The sequence below is a fragment of the Geotrypetes seraphini genome, chromosome 2 (assembly GCF_902459505.1).
Source record: "Geotrypetes seraphini chromosome 2, aGeoSer1.1, whole genome shotgun sequence".
NCBI classification, from domain to species: Eukaryota; Metazoa; Chordata; class Amphibia; order Gymnophiona; family Dermophiidae; genus Geotrypetes; species Geotrypetes seraphini.
The window spans coordinates 419,289,778-419,306,335 of record NC_047085.1 but is presented as its reverse complement, the minus strand read 5'-3'; the positions used below and the strand labels follow the sequence as shown (position 1 = coordinate 419,306,335).

The window sequence follows — 16,558 nt, the reverse complement described above, 5'->3', positions numbered from 1 at the left end:
CTCCCTCCCTCTGTTCACTCCCAGCTGAAACCCATAATGAAAAAACTAAGACAAGCTAAGCAAACAGTGCAGGTAACTCCTCCCCCTCAGAGAGCAGGGTGTGTTCGGTTGAACAATTTAGAGGCTGCTCTGAGGAGAGGAAAGTCAGTTGGTCTTGGGCCAGCTCAGGAAAGGGTCTCTCCTGATTGTGCTCCTGAATGTGAGGATGTTGTAATGCAGGAAGTAGACACTGACCCTTTCGCCAACCAGCCAGCCCTGCCTGAACCCATGGATTGGGGGGAAAACCTTGGACTGCCTGAAGATATGCTCCTGGAGTGAAGATAAGTGGCAGGTCTGGAGGTTTGTGTAGGCAGGAGCTTACTCTGTTTGATAGAGTGTTGTTATGCAGAAGTGCTGTGTATGAGAAACTGCATAGACTTGTGCTAAGGAAAAAAAAACGTGTTTTTTTTTTTTGTTTTTGTTGTTTAACTAAATTCAACTGGCCTGAATTTGGGACTCATGCATGTGAGAGTGAGGGAAGTAAATGTTGTGATTTGGGGAGAATTCACTTAAGATCCAGGTTGGGTTAGTGGGGCCATTATTGGCATTCTGAAGTATCAGAAACTTGATAAGTGAATTCCTTTACTCCCCTCCCCCGCCAACAGCTTCTATGTTGGTTACAGCCAAGCTTTAATTCTTGCTGAGCTTGGAGGCCCAGAACTTGTGAGAGTGTAAAAAAGGTTTCTTTACCTTCCTAAAAGTAAAGACAACCCCTCTAGAGTTCTGTTTGTGATTGCAGTGTTTAACTGTTACTTACCTGGATTGCCTGATTAAAGGTAGAAGTGGTAAACCCATTCCTGTGGGCCCACCTCATATTTTATTTTGGTATTTGGTTAAAGCATTCTACTTGGACTTTGAAGAATTTGTTTATTTTTTTTTAATGCTTGTGGATTAACCAAGGGAGACGTTGCTCCCATCATCGTTCCACTGAATAAAGTGACTATGAACAAGTAAAGCTGACTTGTTTTACCTTTATATTTGATTCCTGACAAGTAGAGATATACCAACAGGACTTCCTTCCTTCATCGGAAGCACGCCGGAGTTGCGCTCGGGTGAGCAGAGACCGGGTTCCGGAAAATACAGGTACCGGCTCTGTCACACTAGGAGAGCTCGTTTAAATACTAATGAGCTCCACCTCCTAGCAATGTTTTTGCAGAGGGTTCTGGGGGCTTGGGAAGAAGGGGACATGCATGCAGTGGTGGGGGGGGGGGAGCACAGAAGTGTACCTCCGCCCCGGGTGCCCCTTACCTTTGTTACGCCACTGGTTGGGCTGAGAACTTTTCAGCAGCCCCTCGTACACCAGAATGTGCTTTATCAGCTGTGGTCATGTAAATTAATTTTTAACAAAATATTTCTATAGAAGCTAATAAAAAAGGCGGCTTATTTGTGGAGCACCAATAACCTGGAAGCCCTGAGTGGAGACAGGTGGCCTGTGGAGGAGCTTCTCCCTAATTAGCCCCCATAGCAACATGTGACTGCTGAAACCCAACGTTAAGAATACCATTGTAATGGCCTCTGCATATTTCTCAATATAAACTGATCAATTGCAACATGAAAAAAAAAAAAAGAAAAGAAATTATGCAAAAATCTGAAACATACACTGGCTCTAAGAGAGAGGGGGAGATGATATAGTAAAAATACTACAGCAAAAACAGTGAATCTGTCAGGCTATCCTTAGTGATCATGAAATGTTTCAGCTTGAAAAGTAACTTTAAGAAAGTAACTTAAGAAATGTGAACTTGATAAGCCATTTATCATATCCTAAGGGAGAATTAGTTATGCAAAGCAGGAAGTCTACTCAAGACTGGGTCTCCTTTGATTAACTACTTCACATCACATAAAATTACAGGAAGGATGCACTGACGGCTAGAATCAACATCTACCTGTTGATTACGACCAGAAATACCTTATTGTTTCTAGAAGTTTCTAATAATTTATACATATGACAGATTAGTGATAAGGACCATGTAATTCAAACTGCTCTTTTATACCAACTGGCAAGATATTGAGGCAACATGCACTCTGAGACCCTTTTATTAAGCTGTGGTAAGTGTTAACGGATGCAGACCACAGGTTAAAAACCACTACTGCAAGGCATGCTCAGGTGTCCCAAGGTAGTTTTGGGATCGGCACATGCTTCCCAAATGTTAAAAAAATACTTTTTATTTATTAGCGCTAGGGAGGGGGGTGTTTCAGAGAGGGATCAGGCATGTTCTGTGCTAATCGGTTAGCACAGCTACATCATTGCATGGTGCCATTTGCATTTGGTTAGCTTGGAGCCCTTATTGCCTATAAAATAGGTGTCAGTAAGTGCTCCCCCACTAATATCCTTATTGTAATAGGGAAATTAATGCATGGCCATTAATTGAGAAAATGGGAAATGCGGCCATTTTACAGCCGCACAAATAGTGGCCACAGCACATAGGAAAGCACTAGGTTAATTAGGTTAATTAGCACTGGCCACTTTTTGGCACAGCTTAGTAAAAGAGCCAATCTAAAAATAATTTTCAAATAGCAGGAGTGTGTGGTGCAGTGGTTAGAGTTACAGCCTTGAGCAAACAAAAACAAACTGCAGATGTGTACAAGATGCAAGTGAAATTTATTGTGACAAATATAAATATATAAAAACCTTTTTACCAAACAATGGACCCGACACGGTCCGTGTTTCGGACAAACCTTCATCGGGGGTCCAAAATGAAAAAGGTTTGAAAAATATGCCACAAAAAATTGTAGAGTAAAATTTCATAAACCAAAAGGTCCGATGCGCCAAGAATCGCCAACTACTGTAAAGCGTCGGATCTTTTGGTTTATGAAATTTTACTCTACAATTTTTTGTGGCATATTTTTCAAACCTTTTTCATTTTGGACCCCCGACGAAGGTTTGTCCGAAACACGGACCGTGTCGGGTCCATTGTTTGGTAAAAAGGTTTTTAAATATTTATATTTGTCACAATAAATTTCGCCTGCATCTTGTACACATCTGCAGTTTGTTTTTGTTTGCTCCTGGTTGGTTTTTTCTGCAGATAAGGTTGGACCGCCTCCTTCCTTTTTGTTGCTTAGAGTTAGAGCCTTGGCACCCTGATGTGGGTTCAAATACTGCATTGCTCCTTTAGATCCTGGGCAAGTTAATTGATCCCCATTGCCCCAGGTACATTAGATAGAGTGGGAGCCCGCCAGGACAATTAGGGAATAATGCTTGAGTACCTGAATAATTTGTAATCTGCATAGAATTGTAGGATATGCGGAATATAAATTATTAAAAATAAAATAAATATTAAGCAATAACATTAGGAAAGGATAAACTCCAGAAAAAAATGTAATTTCACTTGAAATGATAGCAATGTTTTTTGAAATATCTCCTTGAGGGTTTTTAAAAAATTATTATTAAATAGCCTGCATGTCAGCTGACTTTTTTAAAATAAAGTATTTTTGTGCAATGACTCTTGAAAAGGGTTTTTATAAAACTGCATAGTGGGCATGGCCATGATCCTTTCGTGGCCATGCCCACTTTATTGAACCACATGTAAAATTTATATGCAGATTTGTGCTTAAATATACACACATACACATTAGCACCAATAATTGCTTGTTAAGATCCCAATTATCAGCACAAATTGATTCGTTATCCAATTAGATTGTGTATGCAATTGGGCACATGGCCAAATTTGCAAACACAATGTTTGTGCTTTTTATAGAATTAGGCTGTCAATATCATTATCATCCTGTTATAAAATTAGGCCCAACATGTGTTTTAAAAGAAAGCATATATCCCTTCCATATATGGCACCCATCCTGAGATGTAAGAGCAACGTAATTGACTAATAAGCTCTTATCTATCAATTTCAGATGCTAACAACAAAATGTTAATTGGCGCTAATTAGGATTTGCACTCTATTCTATAATACTGGACACCTACATCCATTAGTGTGTATCTCAAAGGGGGTGTGGCCATGGGAGGGCCATGGGCATGTCAGGGGTGTCTCACAAATTTAGAAACATAGAAACATGACACCATAGTCATTCCCAAGTCCTTTTCTTTCAAACACAGAAGTACTGGCCCATCTAGTCTGTCCATCCGCAATAACCATTATCGCTTCTTCAATCTAAGAGATCCTACATGCCTGTCCCACGCCTTCTTGAATTTAGACACAGTCTCTGCCTCCACCACTTCTTCCGGGAGACTGTTCCATGTATCTAACACCCTATCACCTCTTAACTTCATCCTATGCCATCTGTAAAAAATATATTTCCTTATATTTCACCTCTTAACTTCATCCTATGCCGTCTCATTCCAGAGCTTCCTTTCAAATGAGAGACTCGACTCATGCACATTTAAACCATGTAGATATTTAAACGTCTCTATCATATCTCCCCTCTCCCACGTTTCCTCTAAAGTATACATATTGAGATCTTTAAGTCTGTCCCCATACTCCTTATGATGAAGACCACATGCCATTTTAGTAGCCTTCCTCTGGATCGACTCCATCCTTTTTATATCTTTTTGAAGATGCAGTCTGCAGAATTGTACACAATGTTCAAAATGAGGTCTCACCAGAGTCTTATACAGGGGCATCAATACCTCCTTTTTCCTACTGGCCATACCTCTCCCTATGCAACCTAGCATCCTTCTAGCATTCGCTGTCACCTTTTCAACCTGTTTGGTCACCTTAAGATCATCACTTACAATCACACCCAAGATGAAGTTGCATGATGGAGCGATATACTGTAGAGGCAGCATAATAGTCTTTGTTTAATTTACCATTCATTTCCTAATAATTCCTAGCATCCTTTTTGCTTTCTCACTGCACTGGGCAGAAGATTTAAGCAGATTGTCCACATGTTCAGTGCCTCTAAATGTTGCTGACCCATTAAACAAACCTATATGTACAAGTGCTCCAATTAAATAGGACAGCTATACTTTTTATTTTTTTAATGCAGAAATAAACAATGGGGAATTAAGAAAAATCACCCACTTAATCCCTCATGTAAAACACTGGCTGAAACAATCACTTTTAGAAAATATGTACTGTATGTGCATGGAACTACATTGGCTCCCGAAAGAAAAATGGGTTGACTTAGTTATGCTGTATGGCATTTATTCCTGACAGGTTGACTTTGTTATGCTGTATGGAGATACTCCTGACAGGTTCTACAGATTCAATGAACTATTAGGCAGATCAATAGGACACCGCAAGTCAGGATGATTGACTCTATCATTTCCACTGATGAAAGGTATAAAATACAAAAAAATCTCACTGCAACTCCTTTAACTATCAGATCGCATAAGTCTGGAGCTCACTTCCTGCAGAGATTCATGCTACCAATATATATACCACATTCCGCAAATATCTGAAAACTTGTCTCTTCAACAATTTCTATAAAGGCCCTAATGCAATCCAAATCGTACACTAAGGCCTACTTGGTGTAATGTTAAGAACTCACTATTTACAAAAAATGTTGTTAATAGCTACTTAGGAAAATGTTATCTATAAATTGCTGTTTTAGAAATACCAGTTGAAATCTGTTTCTTTTATCATGTAATATATGTTTATATTCTTTGTAACAATTATACTGTTTGTAACCTGACTAGAACTCTGATCTATAAGGATTCAGTGGGATATAAGTCTACATATACATAACATGTCTCTGAGCTAGTAGATATATATTCCCAATACTTTGAAGGAAAGGCAGGAGAGGGGAGACATGATAGAGACGTTTAAATACCTATGTAATATAAATGTGCATGAGTCGAGTCTCTTTCATTTGAAAGGAAACTCTGCAACAAGAGGGCATAGGATGAAGTTAAGAGGTGATAAACTCCGGAGTAATCTGAGGAAATACTTTTTTACAGAAAGGGTGGTTGGTGCATGGAACAGTCTCCCGAAAGAGGTGGTGGAAACAGAGACTGTGTCTGAATTCAAGAGGACCTGGGAGAGAAAGAGATAATGGTTACTGTGGATGGGCAGACTAGATGGGGATATTTGGCCTTTATCTGCCGTCTTGTTTCTAGAATATTTTTATTTTAAAAACACATCACCACATGTAAATAGTGTTTGTCTGACACCATTTACATGTGTATATTGATCAACATGTGTAAATGCTACTATTTACACATGGAGAGGTTTTTGTTTTGTTTTCAATTTATTTATTTTTTTTATAAAGGCCTTAATCTCCACTCACCATTAATAGAATATTTTCAGATTACTAGATCAAGGGCCTCTGCTTGTTGAATGGCAAGAAGTTTAAGCAGGAACTCTTTATGATCCACTATTACGAGAAAAGAAACCCTCAGTAACAGAGATCAAGCTGATAAAACAAACTTAGTATGGCTCTATATGTAGGATCTTCCAGTGGGGTATATATGGTCCCCGATACATCAGCAGGCTATTTAATCCACATTAATCATAGTACAAACAATGAAGCCTGTGAAAAACTCATGGTAATAGTCCCAGTAAAGTAAATTATCATGACAAAATGCAAAATCACCATCTAAAAATTCAATTAGTATCCAAACAAACAAATTTAACTTGAGAGAGAACTTATCTGAATAACGCAGCTACCTTCTTCATACTTCATTTGTTCTCTGGCTCTTTTAAGGTTCAACAGAGCTCTGTTTCAGAATTATGCTTCCTTCTTCAGGAACCCAAATTTTATCATGTAAGAGCTTGAGTGTTTGTTTCCAATTTGCATCATGGCGCTTATGAAGTAAAATGTGGTATCCAACTTCCTGCAAGAAAAAGGGACTCAGAATGATGTGATCCTGAAATAACTATAGATCCCCTCGTTAATATTACAAGACAGTTGGTTAAGATGACATCTATACAAAAAAACAAAAAATATAAAAAGCAAAAATATGAAAAATAAAACATGAGCACCTTCAATTTTTTTGTGTATGTTTAGATTATAGTGTGCCACTTGATGAATTATTTTAATCCATAAGGTGTGGCAGCCCCGAGTTCAAAAATCCAAAATTGTTCCCGTAGCTGTAGATGAGCAATTCTGTTGCCTAAAAAAAATGGTCAGGATCTCTCTCTATGATTAACCACATCAGATCCCAATAAGAATGTCATAAGGATATGCAATGTGGTGTCATAGTAGAACTCAGAGAGGCAGTGTTAGTCGACTACAATGTTCCATCAAACCCTTCCTAATCATTCTAATAGTCCAGCCTATGTAAATCTTCAGACAAGAATCCTCCAATGCCCACCAGTATGAATATCAGCTTTGAAATGCCAAAGCGACAAAAAGGCAGTATACATGTCCCCATTCTCTTTCCCCTTCCCTATATCACCCAGTCCAATGTGCAGCCTGTAACAGATTTCAATTTGTAAGTTTTGCCAGTAATTTTATTGGTCCAATTCACTCCTGTGATGGTCAGAATACACATGTCACATGCTGAGCACAGGCCAAGATAAACCCCCAGTATTAAACCCTTGTTCAAAAGAAAATCCAAAATGTACCACTTGATCAGCACTATTCCGAGGACAGGATTATGCAATAAAAACACTTCATGTAATTGGAATTTGATGCTAACCACTATCTCCACCACTCTGTCTGAAAAAGTTAAAACACCCACTTGTTTGTCTCAAGTGAGAGTGTTGGGAGATGAATAAAAGTTCTGGTTTAGCACAAAGAGCCCTCAATAAAGCTTGTTGCAAAATATGTAAGGGATACATCCTCTTAACAAATCTTTGTGTGAGTCTAAAAGCCTATTTCCTATATTCTTCAACTGTTGAAAAAATCCTGTACTGTATATCCAAAGGTATTGACTCACTGGTAAGGATTGACAAATCTATGAGGATGACAATTGTATAATAAATAGCTATTCTTGTCAATGGATATCTGTACAACCAGAACTTGTTTGTATACTCTTACATCCAGAAAATATATCTCCTCAAAATTTACAGACATTGAGAATTGTAAATGCGGATCCAATGTGTTAATCCAATGGATAAACTTGATCCATTCCAAATAAAAAATACATAGTCTATGAAGCATATCCATATCTTGATGTGAGTGAACCATTTAGAAGTGTATAAAGAACATTCTTAAAGACTAGATACATATAGGTTGGCCATACTCGGTGCCATGGCTGTTTTCATGGCTACACCATGTATTTGGAGATAAAATTTATTGTTGAAAACAAAATAATTCTGCTATAATACCAAATGAGTTAATGTCATTAGAAAAGATACAGGAACACAATGACAAACTTTCTTCTAACGGAGATTCTATTATATTTGTAGCCACGTCCTGAGAGATATTTGAATAAAGGGTTTCCATATCCATAATGACCAATATGTCAGCATGAGCGATATTAGTCAAAGTATGTATTTTTTGCAAAAAAGTAAGTTTTCAAACAATATTCAATAAAACGGAATATGGTTTGAGCACAGTGCCCCTATAGGACATAAAAGGGTGTCCTGGAGGAGGGGTCATCTGTAAATTTTTGGAACACTATAAAACACTGGAGTATAGCGATCATCAACTTTCAAAAACTAGTTCTCCTCTTTCGTAATAAAACCCCAAGTAAGAGTTTTGTCTACTACCTCCGCAATAGAGGTCATCAAATGAGGGGTAGGATCTACATCCAAAGCTGTATAGAATTCCTGATTTTCCAAGTGTGATATTGATCTCTACTTAATACTACCATAGAACTGCATTTAACAGCAGTTTTTATGACCAAACGAGTATCCATTGTCAGCCGTTCCTTATCATATTGACATAAGTCCTATGAGGTTTGGTCTGTTCTAACCGTGTGATGTCTGATAAAACTAAGTATCGAAAGGTTGCAATCTTCAGATCCATTGGGTCCAGTGGTACCCATTTTAAAGGAGCTCTCATGATGGATTGAATTGCTAGTTGAGGTTGTCCGTAAAAAAACAACTGTGCTTGTAAGGAGTGAGTCAAATGTGCCAGATCCCTGTGTGCCATAACGGGGTCAGGGTCAGAAAGTGGGAACAAATAACAGTCCTTTTTTAAATACTTTCATTTAATCCTCCAAAAATGAGATGTTCGACAAATTGGTAACTAGTATATCTTCGGGTTCCTGGACCAAACGTTGGGTCTGTTTGTCTCCCCATATTGATTTCTTTTGACTCCTTGGTTATAATGTTTGCCTCCTCAAGGCTGGCGTTGACCTGCCCGAGGACCCCGACTGGGTAAGAATGCTGGAGATTTTGATCATGCTCTGGCTCCTTCTCCTCTGTTGGTGGACACAGAATCCATTTCCCCAAAATCTTTCTGGTCTGGAACATTACCTGTGTTTTCCTGTTTATGCATCCAAGGAATAGTCAATCAGAGTTCCTTTTTCTTGCTGGATACCACATTTTACTCCATACCTGTCATGATGCAAATTGGAGACAAACACTCGAGCTCTTACATAATAACATTTGGGTTCCTGAAGAATAAAGTATAATTCTGAAATGAAGCTCTGTTTGCACTGTGATTAATCCAGAATAAGTAACCTGCTGATGTATCAGGGACCATACATACCCCATTGAGAGGTCCTACACATAGAGCTGTACTAAGTATTTTTTATCAGCTCGGTCTCTGTTACAAAAGGTTTCTATTTCATATCTATTTGATTATTTTCATGTAACAGTGGATCATAAATAGGTCCTGCTTATATTCTGGGATTTTGTTGTTTTTTTTTCAATAACTATACTGGCAAAAAGTAGATTGATTAGTCTGATGAAAACATTCCTTCAAATCAGGTCAGGCTACAATATTACTGATATCTTTGGACTGGGTCTGTAGATATGATCAAGGGAATCTCTGTCTGGAACATGACTTCTGTATAGCAAAGAATACTTTGTCATCATTATTATCTATATTAGAATCAGTGTGGGTTAGAAATTTTTAAATAAATAATAAATATTCATCTTCATCCTCTATTATCATCATGCTGGTGAATTACAAAGAAGGTTTTCACAAAGTTTGAATCATTGTTGTTCTAACAATTTTTCATCTGATGGTGAACTCCAGATATCTTTGAGAACTGATCTCAAATGTGGGAACCCTTCTTTCTTGGTGACAGACAAGCAAACTTCCTCTCTAAAGACTATTAATCTAGTGGACCATCATCCCGATGTAAACTTTTCCATCGGATGACCAAAGGTTTGTCTGTTCGCCAAGTCTTGCTACCAGCTTCAGCTTTGTCTGTGCTTCAAAATGACCCAACTCATCACTGTTCTGTTTGGTTGGAGACCAGTAACCAGTTCAACAAACACAGACAACTCCACTGTTCTCATAGGCTTTATTCCCTGAACACCAAAATTTAAGATGAAGTTACCCACTGTTTGCGTGATGAGGTTTGCAATAGCAAAATCTTATTCCAGGTTTTGCAGTTTGATGTGGTTTAATGAGGAATCATCATATGGATTAAAATATCAGGAAGAAAGGGAACTGAGATAAAGATTGGCCTGTACTACCGCCCACCTGGGCATACAGAAGCGAAGGATGAAGAACTGAGAGCAGAGTTGAGATGAGAATGTAAAAACGCAAACACCATAGTTATGGGAGATTTCAACTATCCCAGGATAGACTGGAGCCATGGAGTTTCAAAATGCTCAAAGGAATCGGAGTTCCTGGAGGCTGTACGGGACTGCTACTTGGAACAGCTTGTCAAGGATCCAACGAGAGGGGCAGCTACTCTAGATTTAATCCTCAACGGACTGAGAGAACCTGTCCATGAAGTGGAAGTAGTGGGTCCATTAGGAAACAGTGATCACAACATGAGCCAATTCAAAATGGAAATAGGTAGGCCAAAGGGGAGGAGAACCATTGCAACAACGTTCAACTTCAAGAAAGGGAACTATGATGCCATGAGACAAATGGTAAAGAGAAAACTCAGGAACAGCCACAGAAAGGTACAGATGGTGGAGCAAGCCTGGACCCTATTCAAGGACATGGTAAACGAAGCACAAAACCTGTATATACCCAGGTTTAGAAAGGGGAGCAGAAAGAACCAAGTGAGAGACCCAGCATGGTTAACCAATGAAGTTAAGAAGGTGATAGGAGAAAAGAAAAAATCCTTCAGGACGTGGAAAAAGGATAAAACCGAGGAACATTGGAAAGAGTTAAGGAAGCATCAAAAAGAATGTCATCGCGTGGTCAGAACAGTGAAAGGAAAACAACCGGCAAGGGAGGAGGTGGGACCTCACATCAATAGTGTGCAAACTCATGGAAACACTAATTAAAAGCAAATTGGACACGATCTTGAATGAAGGGAATCTTCGGGATCCCAGTCAGCATGGATTCACCAAGGGTAGGTCCTGCCAATCCAATCTCATCAGCTTCTTTGACTGGGTAACAAGAAAGTTGGACTTGGGAGAGTCTTTGGACGTCGTGTACCTGGACTTCAGGAAAGCTTTTGACAGTGTCCCACACCGCAGGCTGCTAAGCAAGATGGAATCGATGGGGTTAGGAGAGACACTAACTGCATGGGTCAATGATTGGCTGAGTGGCAGACTTCAGAGGGTGGTGGTTAATGGTACCCTCTCTAAAACATCGGAGGTGACCAGTGGAGTGCTGCAGGACTCGGTCCTGGGTCCACTCCTTTTCAACATATTCATAGGGGATCTGACTCAAGGGCTTCAAGGTAAAATAACACTATTCGCCGATGACGCCAAACTATGTAATATAGTAAGTGAATGCAGTTTACAGAATTATATGGCGCAGGACCTGCTTACATTGGAAAGTTGGTCCTCAACCTGGCAGCTAGGCTTCAATGCTAAGAAATGTAAGGTCATGCACCTCGGAAACGGAAATCCATGCAGGACGTACTTCTTGAACGGAGAAACTTTAACTAGGACTTCAGCAGAACGAGATTTAGGAGTAATCATCAGTGCAGACATGAAAACTGCCAATCAAGTGGAGAAGGCTTCATCTAAGGCAAGGCAGATATTGGGTTGTATCAATAGAAGTTTCGTCAGCCGAAAGCCTGAAGTCATAATGCCGTTGTACAGGGCCATGGTGAGACCTCATCTGGAGTACTGTGTGCAATTCTGGAGGCCACATTACAGTAAAGATGTGCGCAGAATTGAATCGGTTCAACGGACCGCCACCAGGATGATCTCGGGGCTCAAGGGTCTCTCGTACGAAGAGAGACTGAACAAATTGCAGCTCTACACTCTTGAGGAACGTAGGAAGAGGGGAGACATGATCGAAACATTTAAGTACCTCACGGGACATGTCGAAGTGGAAGATGATATTTTCTTTCTCAAGGGACCCTCGGCCACAAGAGGGCACCCGCTCAAACTCAGGGGTGGAAAATTTCATGGCGACACCAGAAAGTATTTCTTCACAGAGAGAGTGGTTGATCATTGGAACAAGCTTCCAGTGCAGGTGATCGAGGCAGACAGCGTGCCAGACTTTAAGAATAAATGGGATACCCATGTGGGATCCCTACAAGGGTCAAGATAAGGAAATTGGGTCATTAGGGCATAGACAGGGGGTGGGTAAGCAGAGTGGGCAGACTTGATGGGCTGTAGCCCTTTTCTGCCGTCATCTTCTATGTTTCTATGTTTCTATGACCTATGGATGAGGGAGACAGGAAGGGAGTGGTAAAGGAGGAAAAGGCGGTGGCGGACAGATTAAACACGTTCTTCTCGTCTGTATTCACAAAAGAGGACACATCCAACGTGCCGGAACCCGAAAAATTCTTCAAGGGGGACCAAAAGGAAAAATTATTGTGCATGGAGGTAAGCCTCGAGGACGTACTCAAGCAGATAGATAGACTAAAAATGGACAAATCTCTGGGCCCAGACGGAATCCACCCAAGAATGCTAAAAGAGCTTAGAGATGAAATAGCTGAGTTACTACAGCGGATTTGCAACCTATCCTTGAAAACAGGGGTGATCCAGGAGGACTGGAGGATAGCGAATGTTACACCCATCTTCAAGAAAGGATCCAGAGGCGACCCAGGGAATTATAGACCAGTCAGCTTAACCTCAGTTATGGGGAAGATGGACGAATCATTAATCAAGGACAGTATCAATGAGCATATAGAAAAAAATAAGCTGATGAGAACAAGCCAGCATGGTTTCTGTAATGGTAGATCATGCCAGACGAACCTACTGCACTTCTTTGAGGGGATAAACAAACAATTGGACAAAGGTGATCCCATAGACGCCTACTAAAGAAACTGTGGAACCACGGAGTGGAAGGGGACATACACAGATGGATCAGAAACTGGCTGGCGAACAAGAAACAGAGAGGAGGAGTGAAAGGTCACTATTCTGACTGGAAAGGGGTCACGAGTGGCGTCCCGCAGGGGTCATTGCTGGGACCGCTCCTGTTCAATATATTTATTAATGACCTGGAAGCAGGGACAAGTGCGAAATTATAAAATTTACGGACGACACAAAACTCTCCGGTAAAGTTAGCACAGTTGAGGAATGTAGAGAACTCCAAAAGGACCTGAATTAGTGAGTGGGCTAATAAATGGCAGATGAGCTTCAATGTGGAGAAACGTAAAGTCATGCACATGGGGAAAGGAAACCCAATGTACAATTAAACGATGGGGGGATATCATTGGGGGAGGGCAACCTAGAAAGGGACTTGGGGGTTATGGTGGATAAAACAATGAAACCGGCGGCACAATGTGCTGCGGCCTCGAAAAAGGCGAACAGAATGTTGTGCATTATCAAGAAAGGTATTGCTACCAGAAGCAAGGAGGTTATGCTCCCGCTGTATAGGGCGATGGTGCGACCACATCTGGAGTACTGCGTTCAGTACTGGTCACCGTACCTTAAGGATATGGCGATACTGGAGAGGGTCCAGAGAAGAGCAACAAAAATGATAAAGGGCATAGAGAACCTTTCGTATGCTGAGAGACTGGACAGGCTGGGGCTCTTTTCCCTGAAGAAGTGGAGACTTAGAGAGGATATGATAGAAACTTACAAGATCATGAAAGGTATAGAGAAGGTAGAGAGGGACAGATTCTTCAGACTGGCAGGGGCAACAAAAACTAGAGGGCATTTGGAAAAATTGAAGGGAGACAGATTCAGAACAAATGCCACGAAGTTCTTCTTCACTCAGAGGGTGGTGGACACCTGGAATGCACTTCCGGAGGAGGTAGTAAAGCAGAGTACGATTTAGAGTTTCAAAATGGGCCTGGACAAATTCCTGAAGGAAAAGGGGATTGACGGGTATAATTAGAGGGGTACTATACAGTACAAATGCTTTAGAGTAATAGATCACTTACTCTAGGGGACCTAGGGGGCCGCTGCGGGAGCGGACTGCTGGGCATGATGGATCTGTGGTCTGACTCAGCAGAGGCGATTCTTATGTTCTTATATCTTGCTTCTGCTTTTCTTTTTTACTTTTAACTGCAAGCATCAGATGTAACTAGGTAAAAGTAGTAAAAATTGGTGAAAGTATTACTTCAGTAAAAGTAATAGTAACAAATATTAACCTGAACATCTTTTCAAGTAAAGGTAACAAAACTTTTACTTAAGGACATCAGCTAATAATTTAATAATAATAATTTATTTTTATATACCGCCTAACCTGCAGTTCATAGCGGTTTACACAATTAGGTACTCAGCATACAATATAATAATAACATCATACATAATAATCTGAGAACTAATACAAGCATTAAAACTAATGAATAAAGATAACTTGATATCAACTAAAATAAGTGCAGATAAAAAGATAAAAAGTACATTATAACTACATGATAATATGAAAATCAGTAATATATATTATATTGTTTAAATAAATGGGTTTTAAGATCTTTTCAGAATTGATAATAAGTAAGAAATGGAGAAACAAGAAGATTCAAACATGAATTCATTAATCCTGCTTGGAATGCTAGGGTCCTAACCAAAAATTTTTTGTAATGACATACATTTGCTGAAGGGAAATAAAACCAACCAGTTCTATGGATATTTTTCTTAAAAATAAAAAAACTAAAATGAGAAACAAGGCAAGCCTGTGTTAAGCCAAATAAAACTTTAAAACAAATGCATCCAAATTTAAATAACACTCTAGCCTCAAACGGAAGCCAGTGAAGCTTCTGATAATATACACTGATATGATCGTGTTTTTTTCCGATTAAAAATCATGTGAATAGCTGTATTTTGTATGATTTTTAATTGGCTAGTGGTTATTTTATATGATCCCAGATAAATAATATTACAATAATCCAATATTGAAAGGATTGAAGATTGGACCAGGATTTTAAATGATATAAAATCAAAATATTTCCTACTAGTACATCTACTTAATTATTTTATAACACTGGCCAAATGATGTATGACAAGAGAGTTGTTTAACATAACATAATAGCAAATTTCTAGACAGCATAACCATAAGTTCAATGCAGTTAACAAAAGATTATGTTATGAGAGAATACAGAAATCTAATTGATCAAGAAGTTGGAAAAAAGAAGTTTTCAAGAGTTTTCTGAAATGTTCATAAGACGTGGATCTAATTAATAATGGACGGAAATCTTTGTCATAGTAAGCTGCTTGGTAGGAAAGACAATAACCATAATGTTTCTTACTTTTACAGCCCTTGGCTGAAAGGAATGTATATAGGACATGAGATTTTCTACTATTCTCATGCGCCACGATAACAAATCTGTTGACAAGATATAATGGGACAACACCAAAAACAACTTTATAGTATAACCATCCCAACTTAAAGATCACCTTGGCCTCTACCGGAAGCCAATGCAGCTCACAATAATAGGGGGTAACATGGTCATACTTCATCAGACCATAAATCATTCTTACTGCTGTATTCTGAACCTGGGTCAATCTAGCCAAATTTTTTTACCTGTCAAATATACAATATTACAATAGTCCAGTATATTCAGAAGTAGTGTCTGAACTAAAATTGTAAAAGCAACGGCATTGAAGTAGGATCTGATGGTACATAGTTTCCATAAGGTATAATAACCCTTTTGAACCACTGTGTCTATCTGATTTTTCATGGTCAAGCACTGATCAAGAACACCTGAATAGATATACCTTAGAACAAAAATTTTCAACCCAATCTTTGGGACATAGTCAAGTTTACAGGATATCCACAATAAATATGCATGAGATAAATGTGCATGAACTGCCTCTATTGTATGTAAATCTATCTCATATATATTCATTGTGGGTATTCTGAAAACTTGACTGGCTAGGTGTGTCCCGAGGACTGGGTTGAGAACCCCAGCCTTAGAGGAAGGGAAGGATAGAGAAATAAAACACAGGCATTTAAATATTTTAAAGGTATTAATATGTAAATTAATACTTTGCAAAGAAATAGAAATGGTAGAACCAGAAGTCACAAGATGGAAGAAAAAGTCTTCAGAGCTCAAGTCAATTAATTCAATTAAGATTCAATGGGAAAATTACACTTTATCTGCTAAAAACCTTTTCTAAAACTGAAGTGCTCAATATATTTCCCCCTTATTCTGTCTTTGGGAAGCAAATCTGCATCCTATGTTCTAGAAAACATCAGAAAATTGTCTCTTTGAAGTTGAGAAAACTTGCATTTTAAATCTTCCTAAAGTCCT

At 39.2% G+C, this 16,558-nt stretch overlaps 1 protein-coding gene across 10 annotated transcripts in view; it reads right to left on the bottom strand.

Moving 5' to 3' along the window:
- Positions 1-16,558, bottom strand: part of CALCR (calcitonin receptor) — a 587,401-nt gene that overhangs the window by 294,598 nt on the left and 276,245 nt on the right. For 4 of the 10 annotated variants that reach the window (XM_033931114.1, XM_033931112.1, XM_033931113.1 and 1 more), the window contains one exon: positions 6,600-6,766. The exons of 4 other annotated variants lie outside the window; for them this stretch is intronic. In XM_033931114.1, the coding sequence (XP_033787005.1) occupies positions 6,600-6,608 (9 nt within the window). In that variant the 5' untranslated portion in view covers positions 6,609-6,766. Of the gene's footprint in view, positions 1-6,219; positions 6,307-6,599; positions 6,767-14,248; positions 14,281-16,558 lie in introns of those variants that run through there. 2 more of the 10 variants (XM_033931117.1, XM_033931116.1) reach the window with 2 other exon arrangements.